This window comes from Athene cunicularia (assembly GCF_003259725.1).
Source record: "Athene cunicularia isolate RWA chromosome 19 unlocalized genomic scaffold, athCun1 chr19_part1, whole genome shotgun sequence".
Lineage (NCBI taxonomy): Eukaryota > Metazoa > Chordata > Aves > Strigiformes > Strigidae > Athene > Athene cunicularia.
In genome coordinates, this window is record NW_020799124.1 from 11,029,185 (window position 1) to 11,055,226 (window position 26,042).

At 45.3% G+C, this 26,042-nt stretch overlaps 1 protein-coding gene across 1 annotated transcript in view; it reads left to right on the top strand.

Moving 5' to 3' along the window:
* GALNT17 (polypeptide N-acetylgalactosaminyltransferase 17) overlaps positions 1 to 26,042 on the top strand; it is a 216,140-nt gene that overhangs the window by 67,345 nt on the left and 122,753 nt on the right. The window contains exons 3-5 of the mRNA XM_026861537.1: positions 11,238 to 11,404; positions 20,288 to 20,462; positions 23,173 to 23,370. Of these exons, the coding sequence (XP_026717338.1) occupies positions 11,238 to 11,404; positions 20,288 to 20,462; positions 23,173 to 23,370 (540 nt within the window). The remainder of the gene's footprint in view (positions 1 to 11,237; positions 11,405 to 20,287; positions 20,463 to 23,172; positions 23,371 to 26,042) is intronic.

Below are 26,042 nucleotides of genomic sequence, written 5' to 3' on the forward strand. Positions count from 1 at the left end.
AAAAAAAAAAAAGGCATTTCCACCTACACAAAAAATAGCTACATCGGTCTGTTATTCCAGACTGCGATATACTTTATACCTCGGATAGAGGGGTGGAATAAATTGTCCTTTGGCAATGTCACTGTCTCTTCATTGACCTTGAAGGGAGCCTTGACTTCTGCTTTAGACTAGATGTCTCTTAATTAGCCACATCCAGTATTGTGCCTGCATGATTGTCTACGTGGGTAGTAGACACCTCTAATAAAGAATGTCAAAACATACACTGTTAATTTACAATTTCACATTACTGCCTTTCATCCCGTGGTCTCTGAGCACTTAGAAGCTTGTAATTGTTGAGGATTTGGTTGCCCCTGTCTAGCAGAGTCAGCGTTCCTCTGCTTGAGGGCACTGACTGGCACGGTGCCAGTCCTTCCTCTTGGAAGCACAGGGTTTGCTCAGCAGTTTGGTGATGAGGTTGAGAGCAGACCTTGCATCGCGGCCTGATAGCTCAGGATCTGCTCCACACAGGAGGTCAGGGCTCTCCTCTCCTTGATGCGACAATGCCCGTCTTGTAAAATGCTGCAGACAGCCATTTTCAAAGCCTGTTCCTTCAGTCTGTGCCTATTTTGACATTATTCAGCGTTCAGCTCTGTTGGGAGGGGACTGTTTTCAAAGAGACAGACAAAACAATGCACCTAAACTTTTTCCCTGTCAGGTGCACTTTGCCTGGAACAGGCCAACAGACTGGCAGAGGCATTGCAGCAGGACCTGTGGGTTCTGTTCCTGAGCCCTGCTGCCTTCCTGTCACCTTGGGGTTGGCCACTCAATTTCTGCATTCCTTCATTTGGAGCAGTGATAATTTTGAACAACATCATGTGGTGCTTAAATCACTGATGCCTTAGTTAAGGGGAGAGAAGCCTCCTTCTCCTGAAGACTTGACAAACCGAGAGTCCCCAGCTGTGCTGTGGATGTCCACGGTGTCCAGCTGTGGCCCTGAAGGAGTCCTATTCACCTCCTTGCAATATAGTCATGCAGGGCAGAGGCACTGGTCTGTGTTTAGCCCTACCTTATCCTGGTGTATTTTGTCACTGTGGGACTGGTGAGGAGCAGACAAAGAGCCGGGGGGGCTCTATGCAAGAAGCAGGTACAGTCAATGTCATCACTTGTGCTACCCTAAAAAATATCTACCTGGTAACTGGCACCCTGAAATGCTGGGGTTTCAACCCCAAGCCCCAAATTAAGGTTGACATGTGGGTGATTCCCACAGCCCTTCCCAAAGGGGGGTGAGTTTGCCTTCAGGCTTCCCTCCAGGGTGGTGCTGGCCTGGCAGACAGAGCCATTGGGTAAATGAGCCCCAGGGGTCCCACACTGAGTAACCAAGGGTCAGGTGTCCCACTGAGGGGTAACAGCTGGGACCACTTGCAGGCAGGGGCAGTGTCTGTGTGTGAGGTGGATGCCCTGTGCAGAGTTCCCTGTTGGGGAAGGACCTCCTGCCTCCCTGGGACTGGGCTCCAGTCAGGTCTGGTCTTTGTAGGGATTCAGTATATGGCTTCCTTGGTCTGATGTGTTTGGCTTGTTGACTCGGATGTCTCCCGTCCCTTCTATGGGAGACTGCATGTCACCATTTATTCCACCCATTGTTGGTCGTGTGGTGTTGTTGGGGTCAGTGGGATTGATGTCGATTATGTATAATCTGACTTGTGTGTACCCCCAGTGCTCACCCATGTACTGACCCTTTTGTATCAAATACAATTTGGTTATTGGTTCATCTTTATGCTGGCTGTGTCCTTTATGCTAGGCCTCGTAATTGGCAAAACACACCCATAAGCTGGCTGGGGGATTATAAACCACACTGTGTGTTAACCTGCTCTTGGGACCTTGCTCCACCAAAAAGAGTTCTGATGCTCTGTCTCTATAATGGGATAAAAATGTTGGTACATCATATTTGGGGAGTGCTCTGAAAGTGCAGTTTTGGGAACTGAATGGTCAGAGTTTCCTAGGCACTGAGAGATGTATTGATAATTCTTTTAGTTGCAAGATAATTTTTGCTGCAGCTTGCCCTTATAAGAGCTTAGTGAAACAGCAATCTATATTATAGTAATTTTGGGGAGAATTGCAGTTAACGTGCAGAAATTCTAACCAAGTTGTCTCTTAAGCACCCTTAGCTTTAATGTTGCAGTTCCATATATCATTGTAGGAAAGGCATTTAAAAATTTATGAGCTTATTAAGTTGAACTCTGTCTGCTGCTGAAGTACATTTTATAGGAAAATGTATGAAATCCTGTAAAATCTGTGCCAACATAGTTGAGCACTTTCATGATGCTAACAGTGTTTTTAAGGACAGTAAGTAACAAGAATCATTTATTCCACTAATCAAAAGAATATTTGCCTATTTAAATATTCAAACCCTCAAGCTTTATACAAGAATGAAATGTCAGGAAGGGATAAGCTCCTGATAAGCACGTTAGCTGGATTTATTTTGTGTGATGGCCAGCAAAGAAATGATTAATAACTGTGCGTCAGGAGCCACATGGGAGAACTTCTGGGTGCTCAGAATTAAAAATAAAAATGTGTGTGTGGAAATCTAGCTACTCTAATATGTAGGAGAGGAAGAAATCTTTGAAAACCTGTCATCAGGATCTTTTATGAAGAAGTGTGGTCTCCATGATCATAACCACCAAATTCTTTGTGTGCCCTGTCTTCTTCCACAGGCATGTTGGATTGGGCTTCCTCTGTCCATTTTGTGCCACCATACAACCGGCACAGATTTTCATGCCTAAGTGTTTCTGTCTGCCCATTTAATGAGTGTTTGTTCACACAAAAAAGATGGAGAGGTGTCCAGTAGGACCCCCATTAGTAGCCATAGGGTAGCTTTGTAGGATGTGGGAGCAACCCGAAAGACTTGGGATGATCTGCAGACCATGGGTGTTCAACCTCCTCCATGGTGGCTCCTGCTGTTGGCATTTCAAAAGGACATGTAGCAGGGACGTCATCTTTATGCAGTGTGGGAGAACTGTGTCTTGAACAGCCCTAAAGGGCATTTCTGCAAAGATGAGTAATGGTGTATTGTCAGAGGTAATGAAGATGTAGCTATTAAATAGATACACTGGTCATCAATCAGCCTGAGCACCTGTCAGAGCTGGTACAGAGCGCTTCTGCTTCTGAGATCCTCTGCCATGTGGCAGCACAAGTAGTGGGTCCAATACCTGCATGTGGCCATCAATGTGTTCCCTAACTTAAGAGCATAACACATTGCTGTGTGCTTCCAAAAATTATCTCATACAACGTTTCCTAATTCTTACCTGTGCCAGACATTAGTCAGACTAGTTAAATTGTTCCAATGCTTTCAAAAAAAGCAGCCTACTGTTATTTAGTTGACCTTTTCTCCTGTGTGTATTTTTCATACTTGACATCCATCCAGAGCAGAGTAGAGCCTGGCCATCCTGCTTGTAACAGACACTATGCATCATCTCCTTCGTATAGTGGGTTACAGGGATGGGGAATCTCAGCAGCTTCGTGCTGGAGGAAGGACACAAAGCAATGGGTAGGCCAGGGAGGGCTGGATGTCAGCAGGGGAAAAGTAAGAAAATCTTACTCTAATGTGCTAGAAAGGTTTTACAGTAGACTTCTACGTTCCTGGTGTGCCAGTAATTCACTTTGGGGCGGTTGTATGCATCATTCTTCATCACCTCTTCAGCGGTCAAGTATTGACAGTTCCTGTGCTGATGGAAGCGGAAAACAAAGCCTGAACCACATTTAAGCCTCCAAACAGGACATGCTACTTTATCATAACAAGTTACCTTGCATTGATGTTCAAAATGAGTAGAAATTGTTCTTATCTAGTGCTGTTCTATAGGGTGGGACTTTGTTTTGGGGATTTTCAGCATGCTGTGCACAGCATATGGAAAGTCTTGCTATCTCTTCCTGGTTATTGAATGTAAGGAGTTGGTAAAATCCTCCCATGCTTTGTGGAGCCCATAGCGAGCTACCCGAGCTTGGAGGTCAGAGCTGGGTCCTGCTCGGTCTCCACATCTGGGAGAGAAATGTGGGATCTGCTTTTGCAGCTGACGGTGGTTTCTGAGGAGCCCCTCAGGACCTGTCCTTTTGCTGATGACTGATGAAGGTTTCAGTGCCAGGGCAGGCGGCTGACCTGCCTTGCTGATGGTCTGTGCTGGAGCCACGATGCCGTATTTGCTCATGCCAGAGCATGGCATGCCTGTCAGACTGGGGACCTCAGCTACAGCTTATTTGGGAAGGGCTTTAAACCAAGGGCAGGCGAGTGATGGGAAGCTGGGGGAGGCGTATCCTTCCTCTTACTCTGGTGTAAGACCCCACAGTCTGCACTGCCTTTGGCTTTCCCTCGATCTTTGTTCTTCAGTTACTGATTAGATGTGTGTTTAAGAAAAATATGCAGCTAGGGGGAAGATGGTTGTCCTCTCCCTGGGCTCTGATGTGCCTTCTGCTCTCTGGCTTAGGCACCATGGTCTTGTCCAGGACACCTGCATGTTGCTTCTTCCTTTCTGCTGTAGGGCATGTTTGAGTGCTTCCTTACATGAGAAGGTTTTGGTTTTCATTGAAATTTCTGGAACTTTCTGTTTGGCTTCGCTTGCCGTTGTGTTGGCATCCCAGACAGTAAGGAACAAAGTTGAACATAGAACTGGAAGTGACTGACATTTGTGGAAGGTTTTGTGCTGGTGGGATGTGGTGGAGATCAGCTCTGGGGCATTGACTTGCAGACCAAAGGGCAAATGGCAAAATCCACAAGCAGAACCTCTGCTTATGCCCAAACTGTGCCTCAGGTAGTGTTGAATTGACACCAGCCTGGAGGAAAACAGCTCGTGGCAAAAAGTTGTAACTGTGTGGTTCTAAACAATGCAAAATTATGTCTCAAAACAGGTCATGAGACTGCTTTACCCAAGTGTTTTAAAGCACAGTGGGTTTGAGGTTAGATTTTTCTATACCTGGCTTAAAACTGATTTAAAAACATTATCAGCGTGCTCAGTCTGCAGCAGCAGATACTTCTTTTCAGCGGTATTTTTCTAATAGCTCTTAGCCACCTGATGCTCCTCCCAGTTTGTGTCTCCGTGGATCTTGGCAGACAACATCTGCATGTTGTTGCAGCCCATCCCTCAGTTGGAGAAATAATTCCAGTCTGGAAAATAGGCATTAAGAGTGTTGTTTGGTTTTTTTTGGTTTTTTTTTTTTTTTTTTTTAATATATTATTAGAAAAATCAGGTTACTGATGAATCATTTTCAGATAGTCTGTTTTTTATCTAGATCCAAGTATTGCTTTTAAAGCATTGGACATATTAGAAAATCAGGGCACACCTGAGCAAAGAAGTGTTTTCAGTTTTGTTGAGTTCTGCCTCCTCACTGGAAATGAGGACAGCTGTACTTTCTGCTTAATGGTATTTAATCTCCACTTAAAACTTTTTTAGGCATCTGTATGTTGGAATTGAGGGGAAGGAGGCAGAACAAAAGGCACGAATTAGGTGACAGTCTTGAAGATTTGAGGTTCTGTGCAAAATAGATGAGTGTGCTGTCAGGAGTGGGTGGCCTGAGTGAGGCATATAGTGGAAAGTGGAAGGTAATTTCTAGAGCCAGTGATGAACATAATTTTTGATGCATCATCTGGGATTAGTAATTACTGGATCTCTCAGTATTAGCAGTATTTCTGCTTTGTGATGTGGGGAGGAGAGCAAACTGCAGGTCTGTCTGTCCAGCTCCTCTTTGGACTAATATCTGAATGCTGTGGCTCATTTTTTCCAGAGTATGAGACAATGATCCTATTGTCCATGGTTATGGACTTTGAAAAAATATAATGCATTGTTGCCTCTTTCATTAAATTGTATTTTTTGTGAAAGGTGCTACCTGACAGCACCTGCCATCCACAGGAGAAGATGCAGCATACACAGGCTATCAAGTCACACCATTGGCATAAAAGTTCACCGTCTGCTCTTTGCAAGCATGGTTTGATCTGGACCTGAGGGATCAGACAAGTGGGTTCCTGTCTTGACGTGAACAGTCCATGTTCCAGGTTGTTCATAAGCTGCACTGATTAGTGCTGATAGGTGACTTGCACTGAGGTAGGCAAGGTGTAGAAACCATCTGAGTTTGGCTCTCAGTTGCCTGATACTGGACAGTGTGACACTGGACAGTGTGCCTGATACTGGACAGTGTGACACAGGTGGTTGATGGAAATAGCTTTACACCCGAGAAGACAGCTGATGTGTATTAATTGAGTAATAGAGTGGATCATGTTAAATCACGGAGCATAAAGAAGTGTTTTTTAGATGTTACTTGCCATTTTGTGGCCTCTCTGCTCCAGGAGTGCTTGCTGTGATTCCAGGTTATTTTTCTGCTGTGGGATCACGAAGCAGTAAATGATACGATATTCCTTTTCTGTTACTGAGACAGCCAATAAACATCCTAATCTCACTTGCTGCACTGAAGAGTAGATTTACAGCTGTGTGGTGAGCATAAAACAAATGATCAGAGGGTTCAAAGGCAGATTCCTGCAGCAGACAAACATACGTAGTAGCAAAACTTGGGGGTTTTGTGTGTGTGTTTTGAAATTGGCTGACTTGATTAATAGGGCTTGATGTATGCCAAGCTGTTCAGCATAAACTCAGTCTTATTTCCCCTTCCCCCATCCTCCCTTCTCATCCTTCATTTGTTTCTGAATGGCTTCTTACATAAAGCAGTAACTGCGAGGAATTCACTGTAGAAAACATCCTCTGTAAACGCATTTTATTTCATGTGTTTTCTTGCATGCTCTTCTGATCGCAGACTGGGACTTTGTTGTGTAAAGATCTTTGACCCAAGAAAGGGACCCAAAAAAGGCCTTTGCACGCATCTGCCTCCCTGGCAGGTGGGGAGGACACTGGGAGTTGGTCCATGGACGTGGTGGGCAGAGGTTTATGCTGGGTCTGTTGTCTATGGTGGCTCCGTCAGTCTGTTTCTGAAGTGACAAAAGATGTGTCTGAGCCTTGGACCAAGGATGGAGTAAAACCCCCTTTCTCCCCTGTTTAAGGACAAGCGACACTGCCAGTGAGAGCTCAGCAAGGTCCTTAAATTAAACACAGTGCCATATGTTAGGAGGTTTTCCCCAGCCTCTCAAAATTTAGTTTTGTGAGCATGATTTAATGGGACAGCGTCAAACATGATTTAATGGAACATAAAATGCCTCTTACTCTGATATCCCATTGATCTCAATGAGAGACAAAACTGTAAGCGATCTGTTTCTTTTTGGTATTGATTCACGATATTTTGATAAAAACCCTTCAAGCAGGTGCCAGCCTACATTTAGCTGAAGAGAGCAGGATTTAGTGGGGAAAATGTCATTGTGTAACCTGCACTAATTAGTTTACAGGTGTTGGCAAGTAAGTAGTGTTCTGTGCTGTACCAGTCAAGTGTTTCTCATCTAGCAAAGAGGGGATTGTGAGGGATCAACTGCAGCCTGCTGCAGTTTTCTCCAACTGGAAGTATTTTCAGGTGTAGAAGGCCAGGTATTGCCCTTCTGGAAGCTGGCACAGTGCCTCCTTTATGCAGCTCAGTGCCACGGGCCCACATGCAGATGTGCACCTGGCTGATGAGCACTTGATACGTGGTGGGGGAAAATTTCTGAAATGGCTTTTTGATAGTGATGGAAAACTGAATGGGGACACATTTAGGTTGAAAGTGAGGTGCTGGTCTTAAAGCCTATGGGTAACTAATCATTGACACCAACAGGAATGTATTGTGGTGGTCTCTCCATTGTATTTCATTTAAATTTTAAAGTTTTCAAATGTTTGGAGTGTTCCCTTGAAAATCCACCTTACTGGACTGCAACTTGCTTGTGGGCAGACCAGATATGGTGTGAGCTAAACGTTAGAAATAAAACCTGAGATTCTCCTCCTAGAAGATGTGAGGAGCTGTGAAGGTTTTCCAGCCTACATGAGAAATAGATTTGCTTTGGTGTTAATTCAGGTTCTAGAAAAGCTTGGCAAAAATCTCAGAATAACAGGTTTATTCCTAGAGCTTCTTGTCTCCTGTGTGCTGCTTGGTCTCAAGCTCCCCTGAGAACCATCTCGAATATTGCATTTATCTCACTAATTGGTATTCCTCAAAGACACCAGCCTGTGGTCTGGGCCGGGGACTACAGCTGTGCTAGAATCCAGTTCTGGCCCAGTGCATCCCCTTTTGGATAATTAGTGAGACTTGAATCCTGAATTTAGAAATATTTTGATGTGGGATCTGAATTTTGAAGGTACTGTCTCATAAACAGCCAAATGCTTTTACACCTGAGGGCGATAACTGTGGGCAGAGGGGAAGGATGTGTCTCAGGTGTGGTTTGATAGCCTGGGACTTGTCCCCAAGCCCCTTGTCATTGCTCCTGCTGGGACCTGGGATTGGTGATGGCTTTTCTGTGCCATGCCCCTGGGCTGAGCTTGAAACACTGAAGGCAGCAGAAATTTCACATCCTGTGTCTTCCCATCTTATGCAGAAAATGCAGCCCCTTTAGGGTTGGAGAGGTGGGGTGCCTGGGTGTACAGGAGGGTGGAGATGGAGGCTAGAGGTCTGTAATTTGGAGCGATGGGCAGCCTGGAAGCCTCTCCTGCCTGCTGCCCGCAGGAGCCGGCTGGGTCCTGACCTGCTGACCCGCTGCGAGACAGTATATCCTCCCTAAACTGCTGCCTCAGATGTTTCTAGGAGTAAAACCTCTGTGCCTCCACCTGTAAACAATCTGAACGGTAAGCTGAGCCACAGAGTCCAAATCAGTCCCCTTTCTATTTAAAATGCTTAGAAGAAATAAACCCAAACCACCAAACAGCCAAAACCCCACCACTTCCCATCTCACGTACTCATTATTCCTGCTGTTTCCAACAAGTTCTTCACTGGCCCTTCTAATTATGTTTGAGCTCAAGCATTTATTTTTTCCCTTTTCCTGCTCCCTGACCCCCGAGAGCCCCGAAGTACCAGATGTTTTCCTGCACACACACACGCATATTTGTTCACATGTCAGCTTGTCAATAAGGAACCGCCGCGGTGGAGCCCAGAGGGCCGAAGTCTGACAGCACGTGGCTGCGGGCAGAGAGCATCGCTCAACCCGGCTGCTTCTTGCACAGCAAAGAGGAGACTCCATGTGAGGAAGACTGACAAACTTGATGTTAATTTTGTTTTAAATTGCTGCCTTCCTCGCTCCTGTGGTTGCAACCAAAGCCCCCTGAGAGCAGAGTGTTTATGCAAAGCCTTTGCCTCCTCCCCACCCCCGTCTGCCTTCGGAGAATTGCAGCTTTGTGCCTATGGACAATGCCGGCATTTGACGTGCCCACTCCTTCCCCAGATTTATCTCTTCTCCCTGTATCTTTGTTCACATGTCCTCAGCAATCTGGAGGGAGAACTGTGATAAGAGTGGTGCGGGGTGAATGCGAATGAGCAGGAGATCTGAACCTCAAAGGGCTCGGTTTGGATTTTCCTCCAAACCTCTTTGATCACAAACTGAGCTCTTTACCCCCCCGAAGCGTACCCTGGGGGAAGGCTGCCCAGAGGTGTGCGATGATTAAAAGGAAGTACTTTTGCTCCTATGACCACCTTCTCTTCAGCTTAGCAGGTATCAACATATAGCAAAAGCAGAGTTTTAATCTCGGAGTCAGTTTAGTTTGACTTTCATGGCAGCATTTCAGGGTCATTTTTTACCCCATCATGACTGTTCATTTTAAAGAGAGATCTTTCCTTTGGAAGATCCTTTTCAACATTTGGTACATTCCCTTTTGTAGAGAGCTTGGCTTGCTTTAGGGTAGGCAATAGTTAAATCAAGAAATACAACCCTGTTTTTATCCAGCATGCTTCTTTAACTAAAGAAGATTCATGAAGAACTCTGTTTCTGTGAAAATCTTTGTCTCCCAAGTCTCATTTTGGAGTCTGAAGAAAGCCTGCTGTTGCCTAAGAAACACCCAGTACAATTAAATACAGAGTCATTGTTGGGGAGTCAATGAGATTGAAGCAACACTGGGATGTCATTTGTGTGTTCGGTCTTTCTTTGCTTATCTGGGCAGGATTTACTTGGTAAAACGCTCATTGTAATTCTGCAACACTGCTAATGTTGCATGTCTAATCTGTCATGAATGCGGAGAGGGAACGGGAAGTCTTGTTTTCTTCTTCTTCCCTTGCATGTATTTATTGTAGGGAAAGCTGGAGAGTTTGATTAAATTGTTTGAAGTAGTTAAAGATTGCCTGTTTGCTTTCTGCAAGTACTTTTATTAAGATTAGGTTTCTGTTTAGGATATAGTGTAGCATTAAAACAGCATCTGTATCTCATTGAGAGCTATGTGTGCTCCTTGGAGGAGCTGTTGGTTACCTGGAAAGGCTCTTCCACTTGCAGCTACTCTAGTTCTGCTCCATGGGTGTCCTTGGTCTCGAGGTCTTGGCATATGGATGTAACGTGAACCTGTTGCTTGCCAGAGATGGAACTGGCTGGTAGGTTCTTCCATTTCTGTCCACATGGGAGCTTCTTCTATTTCTGTCTTGCTCTGATACAGAGAGATGTGTCTAAGTGAATACCCAGCCACAAAACCAGCTCGAGTTCAGCAATTACTCCTGAAACCCAGAGAGATGATCACAAGTTTATGTTTCTAGCATATCCTGGCTGTGAAGTATAAAGACACCAGTTCATGGCAATGCTCTGCTGGAGTACTTTAGAGACAGGAGTGTATTCAGAACTATCTGCAAAAAGAGCTAAAACATTTATTAAGACTATTTAACCAAGGGTCATTTCATATTCATTTCGTTCCAAAGCAAATGAGAAGAAAATTCACAAGTGCCGTTTAAGAACAGAGCTCATTTCTGAGCACCTATTAATCTTGAAACAGGAATGTGGAGTTTCACTTTAAACGGCAAAACCTAAGCCATTTTCCATCTTCTGGAGGCAGCTTTTTGTTACATGCCCACAGACACACATACACAGACATGCAAACACAACCTCAGTTAAGTGAACTCTGGATTTGCGCCATGCCCTGGGTGCTCTCTGAGCCCGGAGGGTGCTCTCTGAGCCCGGAGGGTGCTCTCTGTCGCTGCTATCTCTTCCTGGACAGCACTGCTGAAATTGGGCACAAACAGCTATGATACATGGCTGTGCAAAGCTGGGAGATGTCAGCCATGGTCTTGGTGCTGTGTATTAAATGTGTGCCTGATTCGAAGTGCTGAACTTTGTGCTCTGCTAACCCCGTCTTCTCTCTCTCTCTCTCTCTCTCTCTCTCTTTCTGCCCTTTGTGCTACAGGTGCAAAGAGCTGAAATATGGCAAGGACCTACCCCAGATCTCCATCATCTTCATCTTCGTGAATGAAGCACTCTCCGTTATCCTGCGGTCAGTGCACAGCGCTGTTAATCATACGCCAGCTCACCTCCTGAAGGAGATTATCCTTGTGGATGACAACAGTGATGAAGGTTAGCAGTGCTGGGGTCTCGGATCTCCAGAACACCAGAAGGGTCTTTAATTTCTTAAAATCTCCTGGAGGAGTCATACGTCTTTGGGAGTGGTGACACTGCTGGCAGGCACATGGCGTGATGTGGTGGGTATGCTGCCTGGCACACCAGTTTTCTCCAGCTTCTGTAGCAAGAAAGGAACAGGATCAAACCAAAGTTAAAATCTGAGATAATTATTGATTGAAGGTGTAGCTAAAAGCTAGAAAGCTAAAAGAAACCAGAGAGCCTTTCTCTTTCTCTTTACCTTTCTTTTCATGGTAGCATTCAGAAGTTCTGGTTTCAGATGCATCCTTGTTTCTAATAATAACACTTTGGTTGTTGCAGACATGCACCTCTAAATATTTATCATGGAGTTGAGAGACAAGAGCCTGGAGCCTAGTGATTTATTCTGCCTTGGCCCCTTGCAGTGGTGACATCTTCTCTGTGTGTGCCTCAATTTCCCTAACAGTCAAATAATGTCCCAGGCTTTACAAATGACTGCAACCCTGTAGAGGCCTTCCTCCTTCTTATATTATGTTTTTGATATGAGAAGGATAATAAAGAGAAAGAAGAGGAAACAAACACACCCAATCTGCTCAAGTCAGGCCACATCAAAATGTAGAGGAGGGTGCCAGGCTTCCCTCATGACACATAAGTATTGTTTGGTTCAGTCTGCTCTTGGTCACTGTTGCAACACCTTCCCTTCTGGCATTTGATAACACAAATCTGCAGGAGGTGGTTTCATGTGGAAGAATTTTCAGACTCACATTCTTCTGAGATTTTTTTTTTTCCAATATACACTTGGATAATGTCATTAGGGTAGTTAAAATCTTCATGAAGAACAGTAGATAGTTGTTACTTTGATTGCTGCCTTCTTTATTTGTACTGCATGCTTTTAATATTATTTTTAAAAGTATTAGACATGAGTTGTGGATGCTATGATCAGAAGGGAAGAACAGGGAGGGTGTAGGACATGGAGAGCTCATTTCCAGAGGGAGCCTGAGAGGTTTGCTTGTCTGTCTGCAATGAGATGAGATGGTATACAGCAAGCTATTCAAGCTTGTAAAAATAGGCACTCAAATACCACAGTAATGAGCACCATAGAAAGCTGATGAATTATAATTACCAGTAAAAGAAACAGGAGGGCAGCTCCTCAGCTGATGGAAATCACAGCAGCTCTAGTGCAAAAGCTAGGATGATGTGCACCAGTGAAGCTGTGGGATTTCAGAGCTGGAACTATTTGGCTTGTGAAGAGAAAGTGCAGGTGATCTGTCGCTGCAGTATTGGGTGTTGCCCAGTACTTAGGATTCAAAATACCAAAATGAGATGCTGCTTCTCCAAATTTTACCATGTCAATGGAGTGAAGAGAAAAACAGTCTTTAAAAGAGAACCCTTTGGTAATAATTACTGAGCTTCTCTACCCATTGCCATGCACAAAGAAATATGTTTCTGAAGAGCCTCCACCCATCAGTCAGTATGCAGCACTGAAGCTGATATTGAGTCAAGTACTCTGGAGACACTATTGAAAGGCACAGGACAATGAAACAAATCCTTTTAAAAAGCAGTGCCCCCCCCCGCCAGTAAGCTGAGCCTGCAGCTGGCGGTGAGGATGCAGAAGGAAATCTCTTTATCTACTGCTGAGATTGCAAGGCACTGTCTCCCCTGGCAGTTTGCTGCGAGGGCTGGGCCAGTGCTGGTGGGGTCTGGTGGTGGGGTGGATGGTGGCAGGGTGCTGACAGGCAGGTGAGACACGTGGCCAAAGCTTGTAGCACTTCCAGCTCTGGGATTTTCTCTTTGTGCCTGTTTTTGCTGGCTGACAAAGCTGCCTGGGTTGTGTTGGAGTGCCTCGTGACACCCACCTAGCCAGGGAGGCAGATGCAGGTAGATGACCTTAAATTGAGGGACAAAGTCATATATCGTGTGCAGGAGGTGGGAAAATCCCAGTCTCCTTGCACACCTAAGCAACCAAGAGGATGCATTAATTGTTTTGGGACTGTGAGCATCCAGGGTCCCTGGTGAGGGGATGTGGTTGTGCTGAGGGTTGTACCACACCTGAACACCAAGGTGGCTCCGTCCTCGGCAACCTTGCGATGGAAGCGTACAAGGAGAGTGGGTGTAGGGAATGAGGCGATGCTATTAGCTGGTAGGGTTAGTTAGTAATGTCAGTACTACGCTGTTGAGTCTTTGTAGACATCGTGACAAATGAGATTTTTAAGGAGGGATTTGGAGGAAGATAATGAGGTAACTTGGCAGATGTTTATGGAGAGCTCCTCCCAAGCGTGTAATAATCTAGTTTTCTCATATAAAAGATGATACAAACCAGAACATATCTCTGGGATCCATGCATTCACTCTGCATCGTCAAGGAGCTTCAATGACAGCGAAGAATTATTAATGGCAATAACATTGTCATACAGTTCCCACTAATGGTAGGAAATAATTGTGAGCAGTGATAGCAACATCATATAGTTGATGCTTTGGATATTACAAAGTCGTTGTAATATATAGATTCGGCTTCTACAGGAAAATAATTACAGAAAAATAGTTTCTCATGAGCTTTAAGATTTAGAGATGAATCCTGGAGGATCAAGCGCTGGTGTTCAGCAGAGGATGGGGTTGCATGGGTGCAACTTTGGTGGCTGTGATTGAGCAAGAGGAGGAATTACTTGACCCTCTCTGTGAGCAGCCGCGTGTGTTTAAGTGACAGTTTCTGTGGATATGTGGCGTGTTGCTGTAGCCTGGGCAAAGCCTTTGGGGGCTCTGTTTTACACACTTGAAAGGCGATTGACCTTCAGAGAGTATTGGCTCAAAGCCAGGAGCTGGGTTGTACCCTGGTGGGTTACCAGAAGCAGCTTCGGGGAAGATTGCTAAAGGCTGATGAAGCCCGTGGCTCGGGGCTGCATGCTGGGGGGTTCTGGGTAGGTTTTGTCAGGGAGCACTTTACACAGATGTGGAGAGGAAACACAGCTTGTATGGGTAATTGAAGAACAAAGCATGTTCTCAAACCAAATATTACAAGACACCTGGGGTTTCCAAGTCAGCTTCAAGTTATAAAATTAGTCCCATGGATAGAGGTAAGATCAGCACACCCTGCGCACCCCGGCTGTTATTTGCCCTTCAGGTAGACCACTAACTAATTACCTAGACACCATCAAAACCTTTTGGTGTCTTGTAGTTTTCAGACTGGAACAAACTGCTTCTGAAGACTCGTTAGACACTTCTTAGCTTTGTTGTCAGGTGTACAATAACACTGCACAACATAGAAGTATGCAATGAGAGATTGAAAGTTAATAAACACAGTCATTCTCATTCTTTGAGCTGTAAATAGATAAAAGATATCAATGTATTGTAATGGGGGGGAATCCTTCCTTGAAGGAATAAGCCTGAGGAGTTGTAGTTTGAACCCCCTTCTCCCTTGAGCTGCACATTATATTTTGTAAAGACTTTTTTGGAGGCTGCTTTTGTTTGTGTTTGTTGCAGGGGTGTAATTACAAAGCCAGTGTGCAGGTTGTGTTTCTGAGTGATAACATGTTTCCTAGGTTGTTAGAGGGATGCACCAATGTGCCCATGAGATGTTATGTTATCTTGCAGCTGCACACTTTGTCTGAGTCTGTTTTTTTTTTTTTTTTTTTTTTTTTTTTTTTCCCCTGTCTGTCTTTCAGTGTTTTTAATCTGGGATAATATCTCTTTGAAAAGCAAACCTCTTGGTATGAAAGAAAACCTTTGGATAAAAGACTGCTTAAAGGAGCTGGCTACACTTAGGGAGACATGCTATGGGTTGTAATTTACCTCAGTGTAACATATTAGCTGTGACTTGATATATCGCTTTCTTGTTTTGCAGCTCATTTCAACAGCAACAACAGTGGTTCGTTCGTGCTCTCCCGGGAGCTGCCTTGCTTGCGTTTTGTGTGTGTTTGTGTTTAGAGGAAGGTTTTAACAGAATTGCAAGAAGCTGAGTCACATCTCGGCTTTTCGTAGGCACTGGTCCAACACAAGTGTCTAATTATTTCAGCCGCTGAGACTCAAGATGGGTTGTTGAATTGCAGCTGACCTGGTGCTGTCCCACCGCCATTGAGGTCTGAGGCTTTCAGGCCCAGCCAGGGTGTGGAGGAGAGCAGCAAACCTGCTTGGTTTGTCTCTGTTTGGGTTTCACTGCACCGGATGAACCAGAGGCTTGCATTTAAAAGCACCTAGTGGGACCAGCTTTGCCTGGAATCCTGTATGAGAATTGATTCATGCACCTGCTCCCCTTTTCACAGGTTCCTCTTCAATATTTGCAGGCAAAAAACTTTGGAGACTCACCTGGCTCTGAGTCTCATTGCAAAAATTCTCAGAGTCATTTATTGCCTGTTGAAGGAGTTTCTTGTGTGAGTTCATGCTGCAGAAATACAAGCCGTGATGGCTTTGGTGTTTCAGGCAGGCGAGAGCGTGGGACGAGGGAGGAGTGGTGTCTCCCATGGCACTGGAGCACTCCCAGCCCTGACTCCTGTGTCCTTCAGCCTTCAGCGTGTCTGATAACAGCCTTGGGCTCTGTAGACTTTTCCCACCCAGCTCTGCCTGGCAAACACAACTGTGTTTTCCTTAGGGGTGTAGAGGAGGTGCAGCTCGCACCGTAGGACCACCTGGGCATTGTTGTATAAGGAATGTTTTACTGTTCGTAGTTCTTTGAGCTGCCCTGGCGCTGTTGGTCTTTGCTTCTTTCTTTGTGTGGCAACAAACAGTTCTTTAGTTCTGGGGGACTCCAGCAGGATTTGGGGAGATTTGGGCAGGATTTGGGTGGAGCGCTGAGCAGTGGATGTTCCTGCATCTTGGGCTGATGCCTGTGACATGGTTACTTTAAGTGACATCAGGTGGTTCAATTTCCCAGGCAGACCTGTTTCCCAGAAACCTCATGTAGGTGACAAAATACTTTGCAATAGATAACATAAGTCATTGCAGCTGGCAGATGGGTTTTTTAATAGAGCAACAGGTCTATTGGATTCTAGTTCCTCGGACTAGCCTTTCAGTGAAGATCAATACAGACAGATGAAGCACAAAAGGCAGGATTGAAATTGAACCTGCTGACATTTTCAGTAGGGTTTCTCGCTGCAAATCTTCCCTGGAAGTAGCTCATGCAATGGCAAAGACTAAATGCTCACAGATACCTCCATGTGCAAATATTGATTGCATCCCTAATAAGCATGACTTGGGATGGTGTGGGTGCTCTCTGAAGGTGGTGCAGTGGGCTTCCTCAGAGGATGCGTGTGCAGGGGAAGTGCCATAGGTACAGAAGAGAAAGGAGTCTCTAGGTTCTGTTGCAGTGCTTAGTTTGGATCAAATTGCCGGTTGTGTAGCCCATGTGGATCCAGCCACTCAGATGCCTCTGGAGTGCCTGGCGTAAATAAGTGGGCCTTTGATTAGGGAGGATGAATGTGAGCTGGGGAGCCACTGCTCTGCTCCCATCTTGGCTCCTGACTTTGTCATTACTTTGCATGTGGAGTTTCAGTTTGTGAACACTGGGCTGATTATCGTGCTGAAATTGTCATTGGCTCAGTATCTAGTGGATATTCTCATTCTCAGCAATGAGCAGAAGGGGTGAAAGCACCGCTGTGACCCTGTGCAAGGCAGAGGTGAGGAGAGGCAGCAAGTTATCTGAACTGCAAGATACTTTCTCCCCTGCTGTAGTTTTCACGAAGTCCTGAAAATGGCAGATCTAAAGGCCAGGTTGCCAGTTTGTATGAAAGCTGACTCCCTTAAGCAAGGGTATTTGCTATTGTCCATTAGCGCAAGTCATTTAATTTCTGGCATACTACTTCAGACCTCCCAGCCTCACTGTTAACAGCTTTGGGATGTGCTGCAAAGATACAGCAGTTGGGGATGAAATGTTTCTGAAGTTAATATGACAGACAAAAAGCTTTGCTGCTACTGACCTTAATGCAACAGCTCTGCATCCTCAGCCTGGAGCCATGTGTTCTGACAACACTCGTCAGAGCTGCTGGAGCTGCCTTCCCGTTCTGCTAACGGTGCTTGATGAAGCAATTGCTGAGTGAAGGAAAACACAGGGTAAAATTAGGAATGACTTTAAATGACTTGCATTTGTGTGACTTGGATGACTTGGATTAGATTTGTGAGTTATGATTTCCAGCCTGCTTGAGTTCCCATGGAGGGAGCTGAGCACGTCTGGTCCCACAGGATCAGCATCCATGGGACTGGGGGAGCTCTGCCAGTGGAGCTGTGCTGGTGCTGAGGTTTCCACTGATGTTTTTTGACAATGACCGTGTCAGTCCTGCTTATTGGCAAGAGGAGACCTGGGCCAAGGCTCACATGACACTTGAACAGGAGTTTTGCAGAGCATTCCTGGAGACTGGCACTTTGCTCCTGTTACCTAATACTGGATTTTCCACACCTGTACTTCTGGATGTGCTGAGAAATAAAATACAGAGCCCAGCTCATCCCTGTGCCGGCTGGCTGGATGCCCAGTTGAGTGTATATATCTCATAATACCAAAATAGCACTCAGCAGCCGCTGTGCCCCATGCCCTCTCCCCGCAGAACTGCAAACCAGCGCAGAAGGGCGAGAGACTGGCAAAGGCCAGCACAGATGTACAGCCATCTTCTCCATTAGGGCTTGCACAGGCACGCAGGAAAAGTGAATTCTCATCCAAAAGGCATGTGCCATGAGCTGAGCCAGACTGGGAGGGAAGACAGGGAGCAAAGCCCAGAAATTTGTACGAGGTTGTATAGGAAGCCATTACCGGAGAGAGGGTCTGGAACCACATTTCCCATGTCTGGTTAATGCTTTCGTTCGTCTCTCTTGAGTGTTTCTCCACTTGGGTAGCAGCCCGTTAGGGATGCTTGTAGCATGCATTGCAGGCAGGGGAGGGGCTCTCTGGCCTCTGCTCGTGAATGGGGCGATGGATTAGAATGACATTATTCATAGGCATCTTCTCGACCAGCTCTCTGTGGTCACCTTGTGCCATTTCGCAGGTGCACAGATGTGCTGTACTGGCCTTTGTGTGCACAGCAGATCAGTTCTTCACCTGCTGGCATCCAGCATCCTTTCAGAAAGGAGGAGGACATGGCTGTGGCTCCCTGGGGAGTATCTGACAAGCTGCCTGTTACGCAGTGTTGTGGGCGTAGGAATCTCTTAGGCTTCACCCTTCACTGCCTTTGAGACATGACGTTACAATTCTTCCCTGTTTCACTAGAGCTGTACTCTCCTGCAAGCTGCTCAAACAATTCCCTTGAAGATTTTTCCTGTTTTCCTTCAACTGAGATTAAAACTTGAATTTGAAAGTTGTTTTAATTATTCGGTCTGGCCTGTAATGCAGTGGCCTGCAGCATTGACGACGTACCTTCTAACAAAAACATGAGATGCCAGTGCTATGCTTGTGGGGTTTTGTCTGTCAAAAAATCTGTGTCTCTGTCTCCTTAAAACCCTTCGGGAGAGTTGTTGTCTTCATAAAATACTGGTTTTTCTCTGAGTGGCTCAGCATGAAATGGAAGTTGCTGAGTTATGTATGTATGTGATGCAGATGCTTTGAATTGAGGAAGGGGCTCATTTGCTTTATTCTTTTTATTCCCACTTCAGCATAAAAGAGAAATGAGACTTTTGGGAAATTGATATGTGTGGGGAACCATCCCAGAAAGGCAGTCTGAAGAAAGCACATTTCATGTACTTGGAAGAAGGCGTGGAAGGGAAGGGAACGGATAATCCCTTTTCCTTTGGTTTCTCGGGCTAAACCCAGCAGATGGGCCTTGCTTCTTAGACTTGCTCTCCATTGTCACATTCCCTTCATGTAGGAGCCTGCATGTGCTCACATGTCTCAAGTATTTTACACTGTGGATTATATTAACGGTGACTTTTTTCTTTCTGGAGAGAGAGTATATGTGAAGGGTAGTAAATGGTAATTTGGGGTCACGGACCATATCTTAATTTTCTGCTGTCCTGGGGCCTCATAGGGATAAAAGATATTCTCAGGATTTCTCTGTGCATTTAACTGATGCCCCAGGAAGTAAAAGGACCAAGGTTTCTGGCAGAGCACTAGCAATTTTCCAAATTGTTAAAAAAACATCCCAGTACTTACCTCTTATTAAACCTTTCATATGCTTCGATGTTCAAAGACCTGCGTGTCTTTTATAGTCAATACTTAGTTTAATGCTGGTAATGACTGCAGACTGACAGATCCATTATGTTCTCAGTCATAGTACGTATACGGGCTTAGACAACGTAATTAAATGGACTGCAGTTCTCAATGAACAGAAGATAATGTGGCATGAGGATCTTCTGAACAAAGCCAAAATCTCTTTCATGGCATCATAAAAGCAGGGGGAATTTCAACTTTTCTAGTGGCAAAGCTTGGAAAACATACAGCAAATACCAGGACTGCAGTAGTGAGGCTGAGTAAAAAGGGTTGTGAAGCTCATACACAGTTTTGATATAGTTTAAGTTATTTCAGATGGATTTTGCAGCATTTCTAGCAGTCCGCTCAGCTGAAATCTCCATCAGAAATTCAGAGCACTAGTGTTCGGTGTCCACGGGTGACATCTTTCTGTTCTCTTTTGGTGGTGTGATACCTAGATACTGCAAGGCAATCTAGCTGGCCTGTTGCTGCCCTTTGCCTCTAGAGATGGCGTTTGGGCTCCTTAGTCATCCAACAGCAGTGTTCTTGGCAACCTTGAATTTCTTCTGTAAGGGTTGTGGTTGGCCCACCATTGGGTTGTCTTTTGGAAATCAGCATTGATTGACCCTAAATGCTTATATCCCTCCCAGTACTGTTAAGAGATTCATGACTCCAGTTTATGCTCATGTCCATCAATAAAGTGGGTTTATTTTGGGTAAAAACTCTTACACTTTTTCAATGGCTTCTCTGGCACTTCTTCTCTAGAGGAACTGAAGGCGCCGCTGGAAGAATACGTCAATAAACGGTATCCTGGCCTCGTGAAGGTGGTGCGCAACCAGAAGAGGGAGGGTCTTATCCGAGCTCGTATTGAAGGCTGGAAAGTTGCCACTGGCCAGATCACTGGATTTTTCGATGCTCATGTGGAGTTCACTGCTGGCTGGTAGGTGCTCAACCCCAGGGTCTTGATTAGAGTGTGTGTGATGCATTAAACAGGGGACAGTCCATCACTTGTTAAGGACGTGTTTGCAAGCAAGTCCATTGGTTTATTAATCCTGCCTGCCTTCAGTATTGAATGGCCTCTGATGAGATACGATGGGAAGATACAAGGAGAACCTTTCCTTGCCCTTGTTTTCTGTAATCCTTTTCTATTCCCTCCTTTTATGTGTGCACACCCCCCTGCCCCGTTTGTATTTTTTCTCAGGTTGATTTCCCATTCCCTTAGCCCTAAGTAATTTCTGTAAGTTTAAAAAAAGCCCAGGCAGCAAGGAATTGAAAGAGAAAGTGTTTCCTGCTTCCTTGCCCTTTGCAGCTGGATCCCACTGTGGAAGGCTTAGATGGTTTAGATTGATTTGTTTCTTCTGCAGCTAGGAATAAGTGCAGAGACGCAGAAACAGTGAAAGGTGTTTCATAAGGATTGTTTCATAAGGATTTTTTTCAGAGAGATTGAAAACATTTGAGTTCAGGTGGCTTAAGTTTGAGTCTAGATCATGAAAGAAGCCTGAGAGTGATTTTTATTTTTTCTGAGTGTGAAAACTAAATGGTTCTTGTTTAGAAAAGTGGTGGTGGGAGAAGCTAACTTATGTCTAATTTGAAGAGAGAGTAACGTCCACAAGAAAAATGCTTTAGCAGCTGCAAATAAAGAGTTCTGCACAGTTACTGAATTCTTTGTAATGACAGTGCAGCTAAAGGGTGTCTTCTAAAAAGCTGTTTCTTATGTTGATCTCTGTATTCCCAGCTAAATGTTCCTCTCTTCAGGACAGTGAGTCCTCACACCTGATTTTACTGATATATAGAACAAGCTCCCATTTACTGAACTCTAGAAACAGCTTTTCTAGGGATGGAGAATGAGCTTTTCTGCAGTGTGGGCTTGACTCACTCTGGTGTTATGTACCTGTTGCTGTCTCTGGATGCACCAAGAGTGCAAGTTACTCCTCATGTTGGCCGACTGGGCCCAGGTCGATCAGTGGCTCCTGGGCTGCAGAGGTGAAGCTGAGTGCATCCTCTGCTCTGAACACATTGGAATGTCCCACAGATTAATTTTGTAGCTGTAGAGCCCTCAAACGGGGTCCCAAGGAAAAAAGACCATTCAGATAGTCCTGCTTTCAAGAATTTGCCCTGTTCTGACCAGGGACATAGGGGTTTTTTGCATTTGGGGGAAGCTTGGGCTAGGTAAAGCATGATTAAACAAAACACATCCATCATGGACTTGCCTTACAGGAGGGACGTTTTTGAGACAGGCTTTCTAGCCTGTGGATTGTGTTTTTGTGCAGGATATCCACCCGTGCATGGCAGCACGGGAATCTGCAGTTACCCTGCAGATGCACATTGCAGCTTTACGCAGGATGACTACCCAGGTGGAACAGCAACACCTGAGAGCAGCCGTGCTGAGACAAACCAAGGGCCTGTCTACCTGCCTGTTTTGCCAATAACCATAGCTAGAAGCCTAGGAAAGCATATATGGGCAGGACTAGCACATATGATATTCCTTCAGAGTGTGCTACCAAAGTCCAGCAGTTTGCAGCTGTGAGGCAGACATGGCTTCTGTGTATTTAACAACCCTCACTACATTTTTCATGAGTTTTTTCCTGTTGTCTTTTGAGACCATGGAAACTTCAACCATTCATAGCATCCTTAGTCAAAGGTGCTCTGCACCTTAGCTACCCACTGTGGAAGGAGCTAACTCCTTGTTGTTCATCCTGAGCCTGTCTCTTTTGATGGTCCATAATTCTTGTATGGGAAGAGTCTCCAGGTGTCCACGGGACACCTTCTCTGAGCTCCTTCTGGCCGTACTATTGACCTGTTCTGCAAAACTGACCCCTAGTTAATGTAGTGTCTGATTGCATTGCTGCTTTAGTAAAGATCTCAGGAAAGCTCAGTGTAAAAATATGTGGTAATTTTTAAAATTAAAAAATCCAGAGTGTGGAATTATTACATAATAATGGGTTTTTAAACCACCACACCAGATGAACACCATGGTGTACTAGCTCTGCAGGAAAAGACGAGGTCCAGTTTCAGAGGTGCCAATTCATTTCCACAGCTTAGTTTGTGGAAATAGTCCTTTCCTTGTGCACATAACTTCAGCTGGTCCACGAATTTGTGTGGTCAGTTGTGTAGGAGAGTCCTAAAACAACCCAAACCTGCAGGGCTGCAGCTACCTGAGCTCCGTGCGTGGCAGCTCCGCACAAGGGATGTGTCTGGGTGGGAAAATCCCATCAAGCAGAAGCCCTGAAGCCTCTTGCAGCATCTCCCTTGTGTCTGACAGAGCCTGGCAAGCCTTTCAGAAACTACCTTTTGAACTTAGCAGTGAGAATGCTTTGTGTCTCTCTGGGATTTCTGTGCTGATAAAAGCACAGGCGAGTGGAAGGGTGAGACAGAGGCCGGTGTGTTGCAATCTGGGGTTGCTCACTGACTCTGCAAGGAGCCTCATGATGGTCTCTGGGCTCCCCAGGCTGTGTGTCTCTGAAGATGTGATGCCACCTGTGACTGGGAGCAGAGAGGACTCCACATTCCCTTCTGTTTCCTGAATGGTGACAAAAATACCTGTTTCCTTACCCTCATTTAAGTGCTCAAGCTGTACAAAAGCTATGGTGTCCGCCTGCAAACTATGAGGTAAATTAATGGTATCTTCCTGCACTTTTTTTACCACTCAGGGCTGAGCCGGTACTTTCACGAATTCAGGAAAATCGGAGAAGGGTGATTCTTCCCTCCATAGACAACATCAAGCAGGACAACTTTGAGGTGCAACGTTATGAGAACTCTGCCCACGGGTACAGCTGGGAGCTGTGGTGCATGTACATCAGCCCCCCCAAGGACTGGTGGGATGCCGGAGACCCCTCACTGCCCATCAGGTACGTCACAGAGCCTGGGGGGCCACTCGCGCTCTTGTCAGCGAGGTGCAGTGAGGCAAAATGCAGAAATCTCAAGTGAGGGAGGCAGCTTAGATATACTATTGTAACACGAGCCAGCTCAGAGAGGCTGTAACACAAGCCGGGAGGGGTTGTGGTAGCATGAAGGGACTTGGAAAGAGATGTTATTTGGTAACTATATGCAAAAATACTGGGGAAGTATAGGAACTGTGTAGGTTTGTACAGTCTTACATATAACTGCATATGACAAAGTTGTTTTACCTTAATTACAGCATTAAGTTTTTGCAAATTATAAGGAATGAGGTGATTATTCCTGTGTAATGAACTGAGCACGAATTCATGAAATAACAGCTCTGTTTTTTCTTGAATGAAAAGTACATCTTCTCTTAGGGCAAACTTTATAAAAATATATTATAGTTTGTTCTAACACTTCAGCTTACAGGGTCAGCAACTCTAAAATTATGCCCCAGCCCCTCCAGACTTCAGGTGAGGGACAAGCCCCTTCAGACAAAACAGAACCAGGAGGGAAGGGAATAGCTCGATGTGGGTGGGAGACGAGGATTGTCTGTATGCATAGGTCAGTGATTTTCCCTTGACAGCACCTAAATATCAGAAGTGCTGCTGATCAGGAGTGGTTTTCTGACCAGGTGGATAGAATATATTGCTCCTAACTTGGTTAATATGGAGAAGGCTTGTCCTCAGGCATAGAACAGATGAATATGTGCAAATCCATGTCTGATCTGAATCCTGAACCAAAATATCTCTGCTTTGATCAATCATATAGTCCCTGGAGGCTGAAATTAGGTCTATTCCCATGTACACAGAGACCTTTTTTATTCCTTTGGGTTCCCTTGTTCCAGACAGCATATTCATTGGAGGAATTGACAGTTTGTTGCGGAGAGGAATCAAGTCTTTGAGGAATATACGGTTATTTAACCAAATGCAAGCTGTTGGCCTTGTTAAAGGAGGGACTGAATGGCTGGGGTATACAGAAGGTGAAGCTGAGGATTTGAAAAAAGCCTTTGCAAGTGAGGTGTGAGTAGTGTTGTGCTGCCAGTCCCTACGGCAGCATGATGCTGGTGCCCAAACTGGTGCCTCTGGAGGATGATAAAAGTGGACTGTCTCTGTTGGGATAACAGCTGGTGGATGAAAAAGTCAAGGGAGTGTTGCAGGGAAGAACAACTTCTTCTATTAGACTGAACTGTTGTAGCTGAGAGAAACAGACTTTGGGCATATGGGATGTCCCCTGTGACTGCGATACCACCCTGGGAGCTGCTTGTGGTTCAGAAAATGTCAGGAATGGTGCGCTGAGGAAATCAGAGCCCCCCAGTTACAACATTTAAATATATGCAAGATCTTCCATTATATTGTTGTACAAGAATGCAGTTTTAACTTCAGTTTCAGTGTGCTTAGAGGAGTGCTTAAGGAGGGCGGGCTGTGGTAGAGACAGGTGCAGAGGGACAGGATTCTTTGTGGAATTTGATGTTTGATGGCAGGGGAGATGAGAAGGGGAAGACACAGGGAAGAACGGTGATAGAGGAGGAGAGCTGTGGGGAGCCGAAGGTTGGATGGCTGTGAAGAGGCAGAGTGGGGAGGTCAGTACCTAATGCAAGGACGATATCAGTTTTTTTAGGATGCAGCTTTGTCCCAGGCTCCCCGGATACGAACGAACCAGTCTACAAAGGCAGCTGCCAAAGCCAGGAGTGAAAATGGGGTCACACAAATGTTGGACACTTAGACACATGTATCCAGATCTGGCAACACACTTTTTTTTTTTCTTGCTTCAATGCTTGAGAGCCAACTGGGAGGTACTGCTAAGCTTTGAGTGAGTGCTGTGTGGAGGTTTTATGTACTTCTGATTTACTACTATAGAAATGAACGGTTTGCCATGGGAGTTGTCTTTTGTTGGGCAGAATGTCATACTAGGTTGTTCCAGTGGATGTTGCTAAAACGTGGACAGGATGTTAAGCATCGTATTTCTGCATTTAAGCAGGCTGTAAGCAGTTACTGCTTCGGAGGAGCTGGGTGGTGTGAGAGGTTTATCAGTCTACTCTGGGGTTCCTGCAACCTTTCTGCAGCAGTTGCATCCCCTTTGAGATGTAACCTTAGAGGGGGTGATGTCCCGCGAGCCCCTCAGCATCTGCAGCCCTGTAATGCTGAGGGTCTGCATGCTCAGTTCTTGAGCACTGTTGAGTTGAACCACCACTGAATGAGAGATCAGAGGAGGTTTATGGAGACGCTCAGCTGGCAGCAACAAAGGTGCATGTCATGATCATCCACTTTGACCTTGTTAAAGGCATCTGTAACATGGGCACTGCTGCTCGAGGCTATGGTGTGTGGGAATCGGGGCTTGGGGGTTAAGGGGAGCCAGGGTGGGAGGGCTTTGCCTCCAAAGGGTGCTCTGGGAAAGGGCTTCTTTAACAAACCCAGTAGCCTCCCAGCAATGTTAAATAATTAAACAGCTTACTAAAATAACATTGTTAATATGCACTGGGGGAAGGATTATGAGAAAGATAAATGGGTAGTGTCCACAACAAAAAGCTAATGAAAAATACTGTCTTATTGCATTACATTGTGTAACCACATACAGACCAGAAATAAATGACTACAGTTATTTTTTTGTCATATAATGCTATGAAAGCTATGCACTTTAT